Here is a 17,260-nt window from a genome sequence, read left to right on the forward strand (position 1 = left end):
GAGTATCGTATAAAAAGCAATATCTACGAAAATATGTCATTATTTCGTTATTGAACTCCAAAGTGTGCAGTGCGTTCGGTGTGCAGTGCGATTCCGCCGATGTGCAGTGATATATATTTTTTCTCATTTTTTTTTTTGCTCTGAAATATATTCCGTGCTGACGATAGTGTGCCCAAGGATATGGCTAGCACGATCGGTGTGTATTTGGCAAGTAGAATAGCAGGCTTATCACATGTTCCATTCAATCCGCTGTGAGATTCTTCTATTCTACTTTCGACAAACACCCGTTGACATCTTATAGAGCAGCCCTCCCCAACCCCTCACCACCCCATCCCCCCACATATCGTAAGTTCTTTATCTGTCCATCGGTCGAGTGAATCATCGCTCGCCGACAGATAGGTGGGGCTCGGATCCACTCCCTGTCTGATCTCATGGCCCCCACCGCACCGCCACCTAACCTCTTCGCCGAATGCCATGTGATTTATCGCTTATCGCGGCGGTGATTTGGTTCTATATTTTCACAGAAACCTGCTGCTGGCGAAATCAATTCAATATCGCCCCACCTCGCCGATAAGAGCGGGCATTTCTTCACGTAGCACTCCATGGAATCGGAGTGAGAATCATCGATAAGGTGAGCGGGGTCTTAGCGTGTCTCCCCCTCGGGGGGGTCTTTGTTCCTTGGCCGCATTCATCTAAGCCAAGTCCACTTTCGTTTGCCCATCAGCCATCCAACCAAATTGAAGCTAACGACAGTTTAGTCCTTGCCATTCCCCCGCCCAGTCCTGCCGGCCCCCTTTGGTGGGTAAAAAATAAGCGCCTATATCCATGTCATTTGTCTGTCTGCTCCACTCATCGCTGCCCTGCTGCTGCTGCCCTGCTGGTCTCCCCTTTGACTCTGCTGCCAGTCAACATAATGAAAATGCAATTAATTTTTTCCAGCAATTTCTTTTGCGCCCTGGCCCCAGGACCCAGGACCAGGACCCACGACCAGGACCAAGTCAAAGCTGACGCCTCGCCTCGTCTGAGCTCTGGCCTCCCCCCTGCCTGCTGCCAGGGCAGGGATGCCACCCATCCCGATCCGACTCGATGCTGTTGCAATATTATGACTCCTGCTGTTTGTTCTGACAGCCGGCTGGTTGGATGGGGGCAGGGGCCGGGGAAAAGCGGCAAAAGAAATGTTTATTGTGAAGCATTTTCTATGGCAATTGCAACGAGCCTGCCCCGGACCCGGCCCCGTCCCCGTCCCCGGCCCCGACAGCTCGCTCCAGCCATTCGCATTAAATGAGGAAACCAATTATTCGCGCTTATAAAGATTTACCGCCATACACTCGCGCGCACACGGAGTTAGACAGTTGGAGATATGGCAGATGCGAGGCAGCCCCCTCCCCCCGCCCACTCCCCAAACGGGGAGCTCTGGGATCTGGGATCTGGGATCTGGAATCGGGGATGGGCCTTGGTCGTGGCCTTTGTTTCGCTTCGTTTTTAATGGGAGCACTGCTCTCTGGCCGCAGGCTCGCTGATTAAAGCCGGCATCAGCGCCAGCGCCAGCGAATGCATCGTCCTGCCACGTCCCGCCTCGTCCTGCGAGGGCAAAAGGATGTCGAATGGAATTGCAACCGCAATCCGAGCAAAGTTTCTGAACAAGACTTCTACCGATACAGGATACGATATGGGAACAGCAGTAATTACTTAAAAATATCCAACCCCCCTCCCCCCCCTCCATCTGGCGGGCGGAGGGGGGCCATCCACTTAGCCCTAATGCTGCCACAATTTCCTGTTGTCCGAAAAACATTTTCGCAACAATTTCGCACATTCCTGATGGAGATTTCCGGGCGAGGCCAATTTGCGGGCCCACAAAGGCCTACTGCTCGAGGACCGGCGGCTGTCTGGGAGCTGTCCCTGCCCCCGGCCCCCGGCCCCTGCCCCCCGGGCATAACTTGTCATTTGTCTTGGACACCCCTCTCGAGTAGGGAAAATCAGAGCAAGATTTCGCTGAAATTACCTTTCATTTTGTCATCAAAAACCACTTGAATAGGGCGCCACGAAGACGGAAGCAGGAGTCGTCTGGCCCGGCCTGGTCCTGGTCCCGGCCTGGTCCTGTCGTTAGGGGAGTCCTGCCAGAACGGCCGCAGCAATTACAGACGGTACGAGTAATGTCCAGAGCCGCAGGGAGTGTCTTCGGTTTTTGGCTTAAAGCCTTTTAGCCTTGGCTTCCGGCTTGCCTTGGCTTTGGCGCTGGCTGGGGCTCCGTCTCCGTCTCCTTTTGGCTTTTGCTTTTACAGCTTTTGGCCCTTTTGTGTGTTGCATTTCTTGAAACCGAAAGCGCATTGGGCCAGGAGTCGAGGAGATCTGAAACAGAAGCGTTAAATTAAAACGTAAATACCACTTAGCCGGGCTATAAAGAAAGTGGCAGGTCCCGGACTCAGACCCGGACTCAGACCCGGACCCGGACCCAGACCCGGACCCGTTTCCGGCACTGTAATCAGTGGGTAATTAAGCGAGAGAGCGAAAAGTGAGCAGGACACCTTGAAATTGCTTAATTTGTGCAACCTGATTTAATGACTGGAGCTTCTTTCGGGCTCTCGAGCGGCCAGGATGGTTGGGAGTCCTCCCAGCTCCCAGCTCGTAGCTCCTCCTCCTCCACAAAAGAAGCGCAAACTTCATTTCATGGCACGCTTATCACGAGCCAAACCATAAATAAGGTTCTAAACATTCGTTTTGACAGTTTCATCGGCGCCCAAAGTGCAGCCACACCGAAAAAAGTACAGTCACCGCCCCCCCGGGCAGCCAACTTTTTTTGCAAGTTCTTGTCGGCACGGAGGAGGGGCGTGGGGGGGGGGAGACGATGGGACGATATTGCAACTGCTGCACAATGTGCAAAAAATTCTAAACTGCAATAAATTCATCAAATGTGCAATGGAACATGCTGTAATGTCACGCCCACTGCCCCCATCCATCCATCCATCCAGGCTGCGGGGCCCGACTGGGGGGGGGACCCGGCTGGGACCCGCTGCATACTCCATTAAATGCGCTCCCCTTTTGGCCAGGAATTGGGTGATATTTTGTAGGCAAATGTGCAATAAATTGTAAATGTTTGTGGGGCCTGGCTGGGTGGCGCTGCCCCTGCTGGGATATGGTGGGGAGCGGTGCGGTGTGCCAGCTGTGCCTCCACAGCTCCGTTGCAAATTTGTGACGCGCCAAACGAGTCGAGTTCCTCGTAAAACTTGTCCGCTGCACGCCTGTCAACTTTTATAAGTGTTTTTGCAGATTGTTTTTCGTTTCGATGACTTTTTCGGGGACACTTTGTTGGGGCGCTTAGCAGCGGCGGTGGCATGCAGCGAATGCAATTTAGTGGGTGGTCGTGGTGGGTAGCCAGGGGGTCAGGGGGTCAGGGGTCGGGGGAAAACAAATTTTGTTAGAGCCCTGAATGGGTCAATCAATGGATTGCTCTTAAACCATTTTAAATAAATATTAAGGGTACTCCCGCGACCCCCGGCTCACTCGCCGGCCCTAAAGCGATGTTCCATTCATTGATCTTCCATCTCTCGATTCTCTGGCCACACTTGAACAATTACAGCCTCATTAATGCTCTTTCCGCTGCGGCATGTGGCATGTGGAATGTCGGAAAATATACAAACGAAAGGCGGCTCCCCTCTTGAATGTCCGGCGCTCATTCAATTATGCAATTATTATTTGGCTTTTATTTAATGCAATTAAAAAATTAAGGAGAGTGCAGAGGGGCCTGTGCGGGGCAGGGAGGGGGGGGGGAACAATGCAATCAGTCGAGGGCTGCAAACGTTTGAGGTCAATGGAGGAGGAGGGCCCTCGTGGAGGCGCCACAATGTTGCCTAACGCAGCAGAAATGCCTCCACACACACACACACACAGACAGGCACACACAGGCACACACACACACACACAGACACGGATGCATTCCCATTTCCATTCCCCTTTCCACATACGTAATTTAGCTATTAAATCGTATTTTTATTTAGGGGCAGGGGCAGGGGCAGGGCCAGTGGCAGGATCCGAGAGTCCCAGAGATTCGGATATGGGGTCACCGCAATTGGAGGGCCAGCCCTGGAGCCCTGGGCCTGGACAGGACCTTTCACACGTGCCGAGGAAACGAGTTTTCGGGGGAACACATTTCTGCCAACGCAACGGAAACGGAAAATGTTCTATTGGTTAGCCCCAGTCCCCGTGCCCCATGCCCCGTGCCCCGTGCCCCGTGTCCCGCCCCTTGGAGTAGGCAATGCAAATGTCAGCCCCACTCCCAGTCCATCCGTGCGGCCAGCAACAACAGCTTGACACAGTGGAGCGTAAAATTAATCGTGGCAGCAGCCCCACCACCGCCACCACCGCCGAACCCACTGCTGGGGCCTGGGTGGAGCTTTTCGGCTACTCGTTTCGTTTTTTACGATCCGGCGGACAGCCTCCCTGCCGGGCTCGGCTTCTGTCCGGACTTATTGGTTCTGCTGCACTTTTATCTGTGGCATGCGGCGTGTGGCGCCTTTTTCGAATACGTTTTTTCGGTGCACGGTGCACGGACCCGGTCCTTGGGGTGGCATCAAAATTTAAATTATTAACTTGGGATCGCATAAATCTTGCGCCAGGCCCAAACGGAAATGCCTCCTTCGGGGGCGTGCCCATAAAACGTGTTGGCAATTAACGGCTTATTAATGAAGCGGCCAAGGTAATAACGGCGGAACCGGGACCGAGACCGGGACCGGGGGCCACTTTCTTGAAATCCCAGCATTTGTGATTGCATTTTCGTTTACATTTGCTTAAAGATTTCCTGCCAGATCTCAATCTCGAGTCTTGAGTGGGAAGACATGTGTCGGCAGACCGATGAAACCACAGCAAAATTCGAGATGTTAATTGTCTGGGCCGGCTGCTTGGCCAGGCCATCAATCCCTTCGGTCCAATCATCGTTGCGCCTGTGTGCCAGCAATCCAATTAGTTCACCTGAACATTTTCCAGTCGGTAATTACCAATATGACGACGGGGGGTGGGGAGGGGAGCCCCCGATGGGCCGGCAGTGGCGCATTTTAATCTCTGAAGAAAGTGGGTGGCAACCGCAGAGCCGGACAGGAGCAGCAGCAGCAGCAGCAGCAGACACTGGACAATTAATATTCAAATTTATTAGCCACCTCTGAACCGAGTGTGTGCATTATCAGCAGGCACTTCAAACAGACTGATGCGCAGGGGGGAGGCAGGAGGCAGCAGGCAGGACCACCGATGACTGGTCTTTTCTCGTATCTGGTCAAGCACGCACTCGACTGGGGGGAGGAGCAGGAGCAGGAGCAGGAGCACTCACTGGAGCAAATCGCTGAAAGTATAGGCGACAATTGCACGATGGGGACCTCTGGGAGATATTTCAACGGCTGAACCATGCCCTGGCAGGGCCGCCTGGTGTGGCCTGGTGTGGCCCGGTCTCGTGTCACACTGCGCTTAATTATTTGCATATGATTAGACTTAATGGTCGAGTGGACTCGGTAGCTGCCTCCCCGCCCCACTGCTTCCCGCCCCCCAGCCTAATCACACGAGTCAGCTACGTTGTGTAATTGTTAATGATGATTAGATTCAATTTGGGGCATCATTAGTTAGCTGACGAGGCGGCCACAGTCCTCCCCCCCTGACCCCCCTGAGCCCCCCGAGCAACCGACCACTGGCCCTGCCATTGTCTGGTGCTCTTTAAATTTATGCCAACGCCGCAACTGATGAGGCAGGAGGTGGAGCGACAGGCAGGCAGGCAGGTCCGAGACCCAAGTGACTTACGTGGACGTTGCAACGTGACCTGAGGCCGTTGTCGAGTTTGAGGTTAATTTTGCAAAATTGTCGAGTCAACGGGTTAAAACCTCCATTCACCTCCCATTTCGCTGCTGTCAAGGGTTCTCTCTCCCGTCTCCCGATCCCCCTTCGGTTGAATAGTTCAAAGTGGTATGCAAATGTGAGGCATTGTGTGGTTTTACTTTTGCCGGAAGGCGTCCTCAGCTCCCAGTCCAGCCCCTCGCCGGTCATCTTGCGGACTGGACTCGTCCGTCCATTGTGCGATTTTAATCACTCTGAAAGCATCGACGCAAAAGTCAACTAATCGCCGTTAGTGGCCTTCCCTCCGTGCTAATTGCTGTGAGCCGTAATTGGACTCGATTCCAGGCTCTTGAGACCCGTCCGACGACGACCCATCTGCCGACGAGAGCAATCGAGCGGAGCACAATATGATTGATTGATTGATTGGTCAGCGTAATCATGAATTATTTTACATTGATTCCGGCTTGGACTTAAGAAAACAAAAGACACTCACTCTCTGTACCCCTCTGCAAGCCCCTCTCAGTACAAGGATCCGATGGGTATACAATATTTATCTCCAAGATAGTCCAGCCAAAGCACTCGTAACTTGCATTCTGAAGGAGGCCTTCTTCAGCAAATGAATAAAACACGGACATATAGTCTACCTTTTTGGCCGATTTCCTGCCTATGTGGTGGGCCTGGCTTAAGACTTGCATTAATGAAACGCACTTCTCGGGGAAATTACAACGATTTTTTTAATATATTTCTAATTATGGCCGAAACTTTGCAGGGCCCGCGGCCTGGCCACTGCCGTTGGCAATTTGCCACAATTTTGGTTTCGGTTTCAGTTTATTAACGCAAATTTATTGCAATTAGTGGGGGGGGCGGAAAAAAATACAGAATAAATCGCCCGGCGAGGGCGAAAAGTTTTTAATTTAGAGGCGCGGCTTATTATCCGTGGGGGGGGAGAGCCCCCGCCCCCCACCGAATAGGTGAGGAAATGATTAAAAAAGTTGCCAAGGAATTAAAGATTAGTAATGCAAAATTATGCGCAATTTTCATTTCATTTCTCTATCTTCCCCGCGAAGAGCCGGCGAAGAGCAAACTTTGGTTTACACATGGCCGAAACGGAATCCGTCCTGCTCTCCAAAGTCCTCGGAAGGAGGAGGGGGCAGGGGCGGAGGAGCAGCAGGAAAGACTCCTGCGAACACACGGACCATTCGGGCATGAAATTAACAACGCTCTTGAAAATATTGCTAAATGCAAAAATATTGCTAGCCGGCGAAGACGTTCTCAGATGCAGCTACCAGATACCGGCAGCAGGGGCAGGGGCCCAGACGACAGGGTCTTTGGGCATTTAAATAAACTCCGACTAAGGCGCCGCAGCTCCTCAGATTTATGGTTATTGTGTGTCGAAAGTAAAGCTGCCATCGATGGATGGCCGTTCGTTAAAGGGTTCCACACAGCGAGAGATTCGCAGGGCCATTACGGCTGGGCCCAATACCAATTAAAATTTGGAGCTAACTCTCTTCTCGGGAGCCCTGCCCCGGCCCCTGCCCCGGCCCCGGCCCCCGCAGATGCAATCAAATTCGTGTAATTGTAAAATCAAATCATATTCCCTGTATGCCATAGAAAATATTTATGCTCCCACTCCATGGGCCACGGGCCGGTCCCTGCTCCTTGCTCCCTGCTCCCCTGCTCCTTGCTCCCTGCCTCTTGAGGCAATTGTGTGTGGCTGACTGGCAGAAAAATGAACTGCTTGTTAGGACGCAGCCATCCAAGTCGGAGCCCTGCCTTGGGGTGCAGTTTGGATGATTTTATTTTTATTTTTGCCCGAGTGCCCGTCCGCCCTTTCATGGCAAATGGAAAATTGTTGTATTTTGTATTGTTATAGTTGTTGTTGTTGCTCTGTGTGGAGCTCAAGTTGCTGCACTTGAGGGTTCACTTCATGGCAACATATGCGAAAAAATTGACCACCATCAGTGGACCAGACCGAACCGAAGCGGACTGCCACTTACAGGAAGGTGTAGGTGGCACAGAGGCTGCCGAGAGGCGGTACATGGTAGGTGGTCCATAAGTCTATAATAATCTGAGTGATTGGATTGAGGCAAAGATGTAATCGCCGAGACGTCGAATCGCCGTCACTGAAATGAGTTTCATTTCGAAAATGCCCGCCTTTAAAGGCATTTGAAACAAAGAGGAGCCATGCCCGGCCGATGTGCCACTTAAAGCCTTTGGTTGGTAAGCCTTTAAAGGAGTTGCACTGTCCCCTGGGAGCTTTTTGGGAACTTGAGCAGCTGTCAAAAAACTTGTCTCGCTCCAAATCGAATTAAGTTCAATTACATTTCTGTGGATTGCAGGGCGAGAGTGTGGAGGCCGACGTCGACGTCGACGCTAACCCATCCATCCATCCATCCATCCATCCATCCATCCATCCATCCAACCATCCACTGATGAACTGTCTTTTTTGTTGTTTTTGTTTTGGCGCTTCCTTTGGCTCCCGCTGGAAATGGAAATCGACAACAGAAACATGTTGCAGACAGCACACATGCAGCGCATAGGTGGGGCACCAGGCAGGGGAGGCAGTGCGGCAGGGGAGGAGTGTGCGAAAAAGTGTGAAAACATTTTTGATTCATTAAAAATTTAAAAAGTTCAAAGTGTTTTGGCAGACGCCTCTTCGGTGTCTCTCTCTGTCTCTCTCTCTGTCTCTCTCTCTGTCGGTGTGTCTATGGAAATGGAGCTGCCAACTGGTTTTGTTTTCGAGTGGTGCTGCCGGTGCCAGTGTGGCAGCTGTCGTTGCACGCTCTTAGCCGCACTCTGGAGCATGTATTTAAGGCTTTATTGAATCCTTGGAGCCGCTGGCAGAGCCATTCGCCTCAGTTCACCGTAAAACTTGCAAATCACCAACGAACAAGGACTCCAAGGAGGGATACTTGTCGCCCAACTGTGACCGGAGCGGAGCAGAGCGGACCGGAAATTGTTCTGCGACCATGAAATGTGCTCGGAAAGGATTTTCGAGTGCCCCGAAAATATTAAAACGTTGCCTTTTCATTCTGTTTCGGCTTTCGGCTTTCGGAGAGGGCCCTCCACAAGTTCTATCTATGCAAAGGGCGATGGCGAAGACAGCTTGCCACGAAGTGGTGGGCGGGGGCGGTGGCGGGTGACAGGGGCAGACGAATGACAAGGACAAGGAGATTGTCCTCTGGCTTTGATCTGGCTGCCTCAGATTTTCGGCTTGTCCTCAAACGAAATGCAGTCGAGCGTCAATAAGCGCACCTGCGTACATCAAGACGAATCCGGGGCCCACTGTGGCACGGTGCCCCCGGAGACGCCGCCAGCCGTCCGGCCGGCACGGGGCGCTGCTCTTTTGCGGTGGCTGCCCCACTGTGCCCCGTCCTCGTGCTCGATGGGCGTGTAAGCAACGAGTGAGCGAATGAATGACTGAATGAACGACTGAATGGATGTGGGTAGGGCGTTGTCACACTCCTGGAGCTGTCCCTTTTTTTTTTTCCCCCATTTTTGCCACTCTTCAGGGGCAGGACGTCGCACAGGGGGCAGTGAAGCATGTGGCAAAACGATAAACACATTGCGGGCCCTGCATTGTAATCACTTTGACATTTATGCATATCAAGCAAAAACCCTCCAAAAGAGACTCTGTCATCCTCGCAGCGTCTTCGTCATGCCCCATGCCCCATGCCGCATGCCCCAAGCCCCTGTCTTCCCATCTCCATTCAAATGTGGCACTTTTAATGATGTCCAAATAAATATATTGGTTCGGATCGGATCAGCCTGTGTATATTTTAATGCTGGTCTGGATTTTCATTTCATTTTAAATGCAAATGCAAATGAAATAAATGCGAATCCACAAGTAACCATCCAACCATCCAACCATCCCCCGGATGGAGGGAGGAGGCCTTACCTTGTATCTGTTTATCGCTCTGTTTCATGGATTTCCCTCTCGATACCCACCAATCGTAGTGGGGCAATGGGTATATTTGGCTGTGGAGAGGAGAGCATTTCCCTTTGGAAAATGTACATCCTTCGGTATCTCATAGTCGCATCATCAACGACTGGTTTCCCTTCAATTTTCCAGCAAAGTTTGCAAAATGAAAACTTCAAAGCGTGTTCACGAGGATTTATTAAATTTGAAGAAAAAGAAACGGAACGAAAGGAAAGGAAACGAGTGAAACGAATGGAAAGGAAACGATTTCGGTTGTGCATTTTGTTTAGTCAGTGAAAGTTTTTAATAGGCGTCAAATGATACAGAAATGGATAATCCACAGAAGCAGACGCGGCTAACCCGAACCCCCTCCCCGCCAGCGCCCGCACAACTATCAGCGCTTGGGGCATGCCCCTCCCCCCGAAGCAACGCCTGCCGCCTGGCTGAGCGGGGGAAATGTCTAACATAATAAAGGGGCGCGGAAAACAATGTAATGAAATAATTTCCATTGTTAAAATGATAACAATATATCAGGCAGACACTGCCAACCAGCTCCAACGCCAGCTCCAGCTCCAACGCCTGCTCCTGCTCCAGCTCCAAGGCTCCACAAGAATAGCAATGACATTAACGATGTGCTCCCAGTAGGAGGAGGACACTCGGAAGGACGGGGGAACAACAGCGTTTGTCGCGGCTGGCTTGACAGTTTCCAGAACCGAATTCTGCGGCCTTCATTGGGGGGCACGGGTGGGTGGCGCAGGGCTGAGGCGTGGCGTGGCGAGGCGAGGCGAAACGAAAGGCTTGCTTGTCTGCGAGTGTCTGGGGCACATGTTGCCGGCGAAAAAACCAATTTGTTATGCGCTGTAGTACAATTTAACGGCCCTTTGATTCCCCAAATTGCGTGGATGCATTTGAAACGTAGAAAGCACAATGGAGATGCAGCCCGGAAGCCCGCCCCCCAGTCTCCAGTATCCAGTCTCCAATCCACAATCCTTTCCCCGGGACTAATTGCCAGCGCACTCGCCATGCCGAACACGTGGAGCTTCTTTTGGGCGGGGGCTGGGGGGGGTTTTATTGCAAAACTTTGCTCATAAAGCACTAGGGAGGCAGCCAGCCGCGAGCAGTACCATTTGTATTGCTGTCCGAGCCCATTTGGCCATGTTAATTCATTAATACTCCTCGTACAGCCTTGACCCAAGCGTCCGTCTTAGGCCCGCGCCCCACCACACGCCCACCCGCAAACGGTAATTGCCATTTTAATGCCGCTTTACAGTTTCGGCAAAGTAGCGAAAGAAAAGTTCAAATCATGGCATTACGTACTCGCCCGCCTGGGATACAGAAAACTAATTCCCTGGCGCATTAGGCTCCCGTGCGGCCCGGCACGGCACGGCACGGCACGGCGCTCGAGTCTCCACCAACGATAGTCCGGCACAGTGGGCCGATAGCCAGAGAGACGCTTTCTTCGCATTCACATGTCTTTATTGTGTGTGTGTGTTTGTGCGGATGGATTAAACTATTCTAGAAGATTCCACCGGCCCTGATGCGGCGCACTACTTCATGGGCCCCTTCGGTATCTCGGAGCGAGGGATGTTGAAGATCTGACGTATCTGCTGGGGAGTCTTGCCCTTCATCATGTTGGCCAGGTGCTTGGCAATCAGTTGCAACAAACCCTTTATATCCATGTAATCGGCGGCCATCATTAGCTCGATGACAATGCGCTGCTCCATCTTCAGGAACTCGATGTCCCAGGGAATGATGTCATCGGTGGACCGCCCATAGGCAGCCTCATCTTCAGGCGGCTCGGGGTCGTCCTTGTGGTACTCGGCCCAGATCAGGACCAAGCGCAAAATTTCCGAATTCACTTTCGGCAGAACAAGAGGTTCCTTCTTCTTATCCTCCTTGTCGCCATCCTCGAGCAAGCCTTTCATGATTCCCGAGCACTTCAGGAACCTGACGTCGACGTCGAAGTCTTCCCCGTTCGAAGACTGCAGTTTAATGGTCGGCATTTTGGTAGCTTCGTTGTTCTGTAGATCGGGTGGGAAGTGCACTTATTTTATAAAACACAAAATCAAACACTAAACCTTACCGAAATCACAATTTATCAAATTTGAAAACCCTTTTTGCTTTTTCGTGTTTTTTTTTTTTTTCAGTGACAGGCTGTGAACTAGTGATGGGCAGCTTGGGTTAAATGTCGATACTGTATCGATGCTCGATGCTAGACTACTCGATATTTGTTCAATGTATCGATTTTTCTTGCGATGTATTGAAAAGTATCGTGTATAATTTGTTATTTTGATTTACATAAAGGGGATTCTTTTATTGAGTGATGATGCGGTTTCAGAACCGGAATATCGCGGGGAAATAATTTCCCCAGCCAGGCTCCGTTTTTCACATTCACAAAAGTTTTCCGATTTACTTTTGAAATCACATAAATTGGGGCTCTCTTTTTCCCATTCCGCAAGATTTCTTCGTTTTCAAAACGAAAACATTTTCGTTGACGAAATGAAAAGTAAACGGCTTTTTATACAACAAAACGAACCTTAATTGCAAAAGGAAAAAAATAGATGACTTATTGATGCATTAACATAAACTTGATACCTATATCAGGGTAATTTAACTTGTGCTTTCTTTATAAATAATTTTATTTTAACCCAACCTAAAATTTGACTCGGAAAAAATTGGCCACAGCAACAACAAATTTCGTTTTGGTGTAAGCAGCTGACGCATTCCGATTTGGTTATCGGAACGTTGGCAATTAATAAATTTTTGCGTATAACAGCACAAATGTGCATGTAACAGCTCAGACTGTGCTTGTAACATGCGCTCAACAGAAAATCTGGGTGAGCACAGCTGTTTCCCGCCCAATTTAATTCGGACTTCAAAATGTAACATATCGATAAAAAAAATATGTGAAAAATGGAACACCTTAAAACGAAAACGAAACGTTTTGGCTGAAAACGTAATCCGCAAAAGTAAATGAAAAACGGAGCCTGCCTGATTGTATTTTCAATTATTTAATAATTAATATATTAATATATATTTATTTCAGTCTTTAATCCGCTTATTTTGTAGCTGTCTTTTGTCTCAAATATTCACAATCGCAATCGCATTTCTTTATTGTGTCTGTGTGCGGATGGATTAAACTATTCTAGAAGTGTCCACCGACCCTGTTGCGGCGCACTACTTCTTGGGTGCCTGGGAGTGAGGGATGTGGAAGGTCTGACGTATCTGCTCGGGAGTTTTGCCCTTGATCATGTTGGCCAGGTGCTTGGCCGTCAGTTGCATCAAACCCTTGATGTCCATGTAATTGGCGGCCAGCATTAGCTCGATGACAATGCCCTGCTCCACCTTGAGAAACTCGATGTCCCAGGGAATGATGTCGTCGGTGGACCGCCCATAGGCAGCCTCATCTTCAGGCGGCTCGGGGTCGTCCTTGTGGTACTCGGCCCAAATCAGGACCAAGCGCAAAATTTCCGAATTCACTTTCGGCAGAACAAGAGGTTCCTTCTTCTTATCCTCCTTGTCGCCATCCTCGAGCAAGCCTTTCATGATTCCCGAGCACTTCAGGAACCTGACGTCGACGTCGAAGTCTTCCCCGTTCGAAGACTGCAGTTTAATGGTCGGCATTTTGGTAGCTTCGTTGTTCTGTAGATCGGGTGGGAAGTGCACTTATTTTATAAAACACAAAATCAAACACTAAACCTTACCGAAATCACAATTTATCAAATTTGAAAAACCTGTTTGCTTTTTCGTGTTTTTTTTTTTTTTCAGTGACAGGCTGTGAACTAGTGATGGGCAGCTTGGGTTAAATGTCGATACTGTATCGATGCTCGATGCTAGACTACTCGATATTTGTTCAATGTATCGATTTTTCTTGCGATGTATTGAAAAGTATCGTGTATAATTTGTTATTTTGGTTTACATAAAGGGGATTCTTTTATTGAGTGATGAAGCGGCTGCAGAACCGGAATATCGCGGGGAAATAATATATTTTCAATTATTTAATAATTAATATATTAATATATATTTATTTCAGTCTTTAATCCGCTTATTTTGTAGCTGTCTTTTGTCTCAAATATTAAAACACGAAATCATTGTTTTATCGATAATTTTCTTGTGCTTTTAATGTATCAATTTTTCTAGCGATGTATTGAATAGTATCGCTTATAGTCTCTTATTTTGGTTTGCATAAAGGGGATTCGTATACGGAATATCGCGGGGATATAATATATTGTCAATTATTTAATTATTGGCGCAGAAAGTACACGGATGTTTCGTACTTTTTATGATTTTATTTTACTTAATTCTTTACCAACCACTCTGTCCTGTTGATACCGCAAAAGTCCTCATTGAATCCAGCTCCGATCTCTGGTTCTATTCCGATCTAGTTCTCGCATAGTTCTAGTTCGCAGAACTAGAACTATCGGATGATTATTCATATCGATACTTATTCGGATACTTACGATATTTCGTACAACGTTAATAGTAAATACAATTGTAGATTAACACTAATAATTATAAGCTAGCAGCAAGGTAAATACAAATGTAGGGTTATAATACTAAAACAACCTAACAGCTCGGCCATCCTGACAATTAGATCGCCCTCGATCGTAAATATGTAATTAAGAGTAATTTTAATTATATGTGTATATATATATTTTGTTAACTATTTAAGTAGGGGTCACTTTCACACTGATTACGCCAATCTGCCCATTTCCTTAATCGGCATGCCTCTATAATGCCCTCATACGGGATTTGGCTTATTTGGCAGTTTTCAATGTCATTTAACACATATCTGTCGTTCGGCAATACCTTCTTGATGATGTACGGACCCCTGTACTTCGGAACAAATTTTTTATTTGTACCTATTGTGGTGTCAATGTTTCTCATTACAACGAAATCGCCTTCCAAGAACTCAATATGATTTTTGTGATTCCTTTCAAAATACTCTTCACTCTTCTGCTGACAATGCTCGATTTTATCCAAAGATTTCTTACGTACTGATTCTAAATCGCTTTGAGTTCGGTCTTGTTTATCATCTAAGTATTCTGTTAACGCGTCAATATTACAACCCCTCTGTTGGACTCCGAATAACAACACTGAAGGCAATTCTTTCGTGGTCGAATGGACTGAGTTATTAATTGCATATTCAGCCTTTATTAAAAGTTTGCTCCAATCCTCGTGATTTATTGGCTCAGTTATTTTGGCGAGCATAGCTTTCATAGTTCTGTTAACCCGTTCTACCTGACCATTCGCTTGGGGTGAAGCAGTTGCCACTTTCACGTGCTCTATATTATTTTCTAACAAAAATTTACTAAATTCTAATGATGTAAAACACGTTCCTCTATCGCTAATAATTCTACGTGGACGACTATAAAATTGAAAATACTTTGAAAAACATGTGTTGACTTCTTTAGTGCTTGTCGTATTTACAGAAAACAATTTTACAAATTTCGTAAAGGCGTCAATGATAACTAATACATGCTTCTTCTTTGATATAACAGCGGGAAGTGGTCCAAAATGGTCTACGTGTAAGGTGTCGAATGGGATTGGTCGCTTAGGAATATTGTGAAGTGTTCGATTGTTCGCATGTGTGGGGACTGAAAACATGATACAATTTAAACAATTTCCTATAAACAAATCGATTTTAGATCTCATATTCGGGAACCAATAATGTCTTAAGATTTCTTTCATACATTTCTCAGTTCCTAAGTGACATAAGTTTTCGTGAACTCTTCTGATTATTTGCGTTTCCATTTCAGCTGGGACATAAAACAGCTCAACGTCGTTCTCACCTATTTTATAAACAATTCCATCGCTCAATGAAAATTTCTTAACAGGTCCATGCTCCAATTGTTCTTTTAATTTTCCTATATGGTTGTCCCTGTTTTGTGTTATCTGAAGCTGAAGATTAATGTCGTCACACTCAATCACGGAAACTATTCGGTCTTTGTTATCACTTTCATGAATTGTCACTATTGGTTCATATTCAAAATCTTGATTAAGCGCTGAAGGATATCTACTTAAGGTGTCCACATGGGACATATATTTTCCACTACGATGTTTTAAAGTGTAATTATAATTTGCTAGCTCTATGGCCCATCTGGCGATATTTGAATGAAGACGTCCCTTTCCTAAACATAAAACTACTGAGTTACAATCTGTTATAATTCTAAACGGAATCCCTTCTAAATAAATTCGAAATTTCCTCAATGAATAGATCACAGCTAACGTTTCCAGCTTGAAACTTTCGTATCTTGCCTCTAGTTTTGTCGCTCTCTGTGAAAAATATGCTGTTGGGTGAAACTTATTGTCATCTTGTTTCTGCAACAAAATTCCACCAAAACCTTCACTACTTGCATCACAATGCAATTCTGTTTCTCGATTTGGATTATACAGAGCTAATACTGGTGACGAAATCAGTTTTTCTCGAAGATATTCAAAAATTTGTATGCATTTGTCTTGAAGCTCAAACTTAGTTCCAGGTTTTGTAAGTTCTTGTAATGGTTTTGCTATTCTTGAGTAAGCAGGAATGAAACGCCTAAAATAAGAGAATAATCCCAAAACCTTTTGCATTTCATGGCGATCTTTTGGCAATGGCAGATGCTTAATGGTTGCTGTGTGTTCACAGTTTGGGCTTATTCCCTTACCAGAAAGGGTATATCCCAAGAACTCAATACTTTCATAACCAAATTGACATTTACTAACCTTAATTTCTAGTCGATATTCTGCGAGAATTCTTAAAACTCTACCTACTGTTATAAGATGTTCGTTCAACGACTTGGAACCTATAGCGATATCGTCCATGTAAACTACTACATTACCTTCGCGAATTAATGGTTGTAAAATGAAATTAATAAATCTCATAAATACTGCTGGTGCATTCATAAGCCCAAAAGGCATTCTTGTGTATTCATATTGTCCGCTAGGTATGACAAATGCTGTATACTGCACTGAACTTTCTGCTACTTTTACTTGGTGATAACTGTGTTTCAAATCTAAAAGTGTAAAAATTGTGTTCCCTTCTAATCTCTCTAAGCAGTCGTCTATTAGTGGCAATGGATATCCATCACGAATGCAAATCTTATTAAGCTGTTTGTAATCTACACACATTCTTTTTTCCCCTGATTTTTTCTTAACTAATACTATTGCAGAGCTGTAAGGCGATTTACTTTCTCTTATGAAGCCTTTTTTCAATAGTTCATCTATTTGGGTATCTACTTCTTTCTTCTCCTGATATGAAAGTCTTCTCGGAACAGTGCGTACAGGTTCTTCTGATTTAAGTTTGAGGTTCATTTCATAGTTATGTTGAATTGCTGGAATGTTAGTTAAGTCTGAATAGTTAAGTTTTATCAATTCCATGAATTTACTACGTTCTTTATCAGTTCGCTTTGGGTCGATATTATAGCTGTCCTCTTCTTTTGTTATTTCAATACTATATATACGGTATATCTAAGTTGGTTCTTTCTAATGATTCACCTGCCATATGCTTTTGCTCGTTATCTTTCAATAAAAGGTCAATGTTATTACAAT

General features: G+C 47.0%; 2 protein-coding genes and 1 long non-coding RNA gene across 3 annotated transcripts; 1 reads left to right on the forward strand and 2 right to left on the reverse strand.

Annotated features, from left to right (window-relative positions):
* LOC26533353 (uncharacterized) lies at positions 1–3,539 on the forward strand. Its single transcript, XR_001453256.2, has 2 exons — positions 1–196; positions 940–3,539. It is a non-coding gene; the product is annotated as an uncharacterized lncRNA (long non-coding RNA).
* A 7,672-nt stretch (positions 3,540–11,211) lies between these two features.
* Positions 11,212–11,914, reverse strand: LOC117184947 (S-phase kinase-associated protein 1-like). The gene is made up of 2 exons (XM_033384200.1): positions 11,814–11,914; positions 11,212–11,751 (listed from the first exon to the last, which is right to left on the reverse strand). Exon 2 carries the CDS (start codon positions 11,731–11,733, stop codon positions 11,278–11,280), a length of 456 nt encoding a protein of 151 aa, XP_033240091.1. The 5' UTR covers positions 11,734–11,751; positions 11,814–11,914; the 3' UTR covers positions 11,212–11,277.
* A 902-nt stretch (positions 11,915–12,816) lies between these two features.
* Positions 12,817–13,533, reverse strand: LOC6899917 (S-phase kinase-associated protein 1-like). Its single transcript, XM_002135249.3, has 2 exons — positions 13,435–13,533; positions 12,817–13,372 (listed from the first exon to the last, which is right to left on the reverse strand). Exon 2 carries the CDS (start codon positions 13,352–13,354, stop codon positions 12,908–12,910), a length of 447 nt encoding a protein of 148 aa, XP_002135285.1. The 5' UTR covers positions 13,355–13,372; positions 13,435–13,533; the 3' UTR covers positions 12,817–12,907.
* Positions 13,534–17,260: the final 3,727 nt, after the last annotated feature.

This window comes from Drosophila pseudoobscura, chromosome X (assembly GCF_009870125.1).
Source record: "Drosophila pseudoobscura strain MV-25-SWS-2005 chromosome X, UCI_Dpse_MV25, whole genome shotgun sequence".
Lineage (NCBI taxonomy): Eukaryota > Metazoa > Arthropoda > Insecta > Diptera > Drosophilidae > Drosophila > Drosophila pseudoobscura.

Excerpts from the sequence above, each read along its gene's own strand:
- LOC117184947 (XM_033384200.1), bottom strand. The coding sequence starts at position 11,733 with ATGCCGACCATTAAACTGCAGTCTTCGAACGGGGAAGACTTCGACGTC.
- LOC6899917 (XM_002135249.3), bottom strand. The coding sequence starts at position 13,354 with ATGCCGACCATTAAACTGCAGTCTTCGAACGGGGAAGACTTCGACGTC.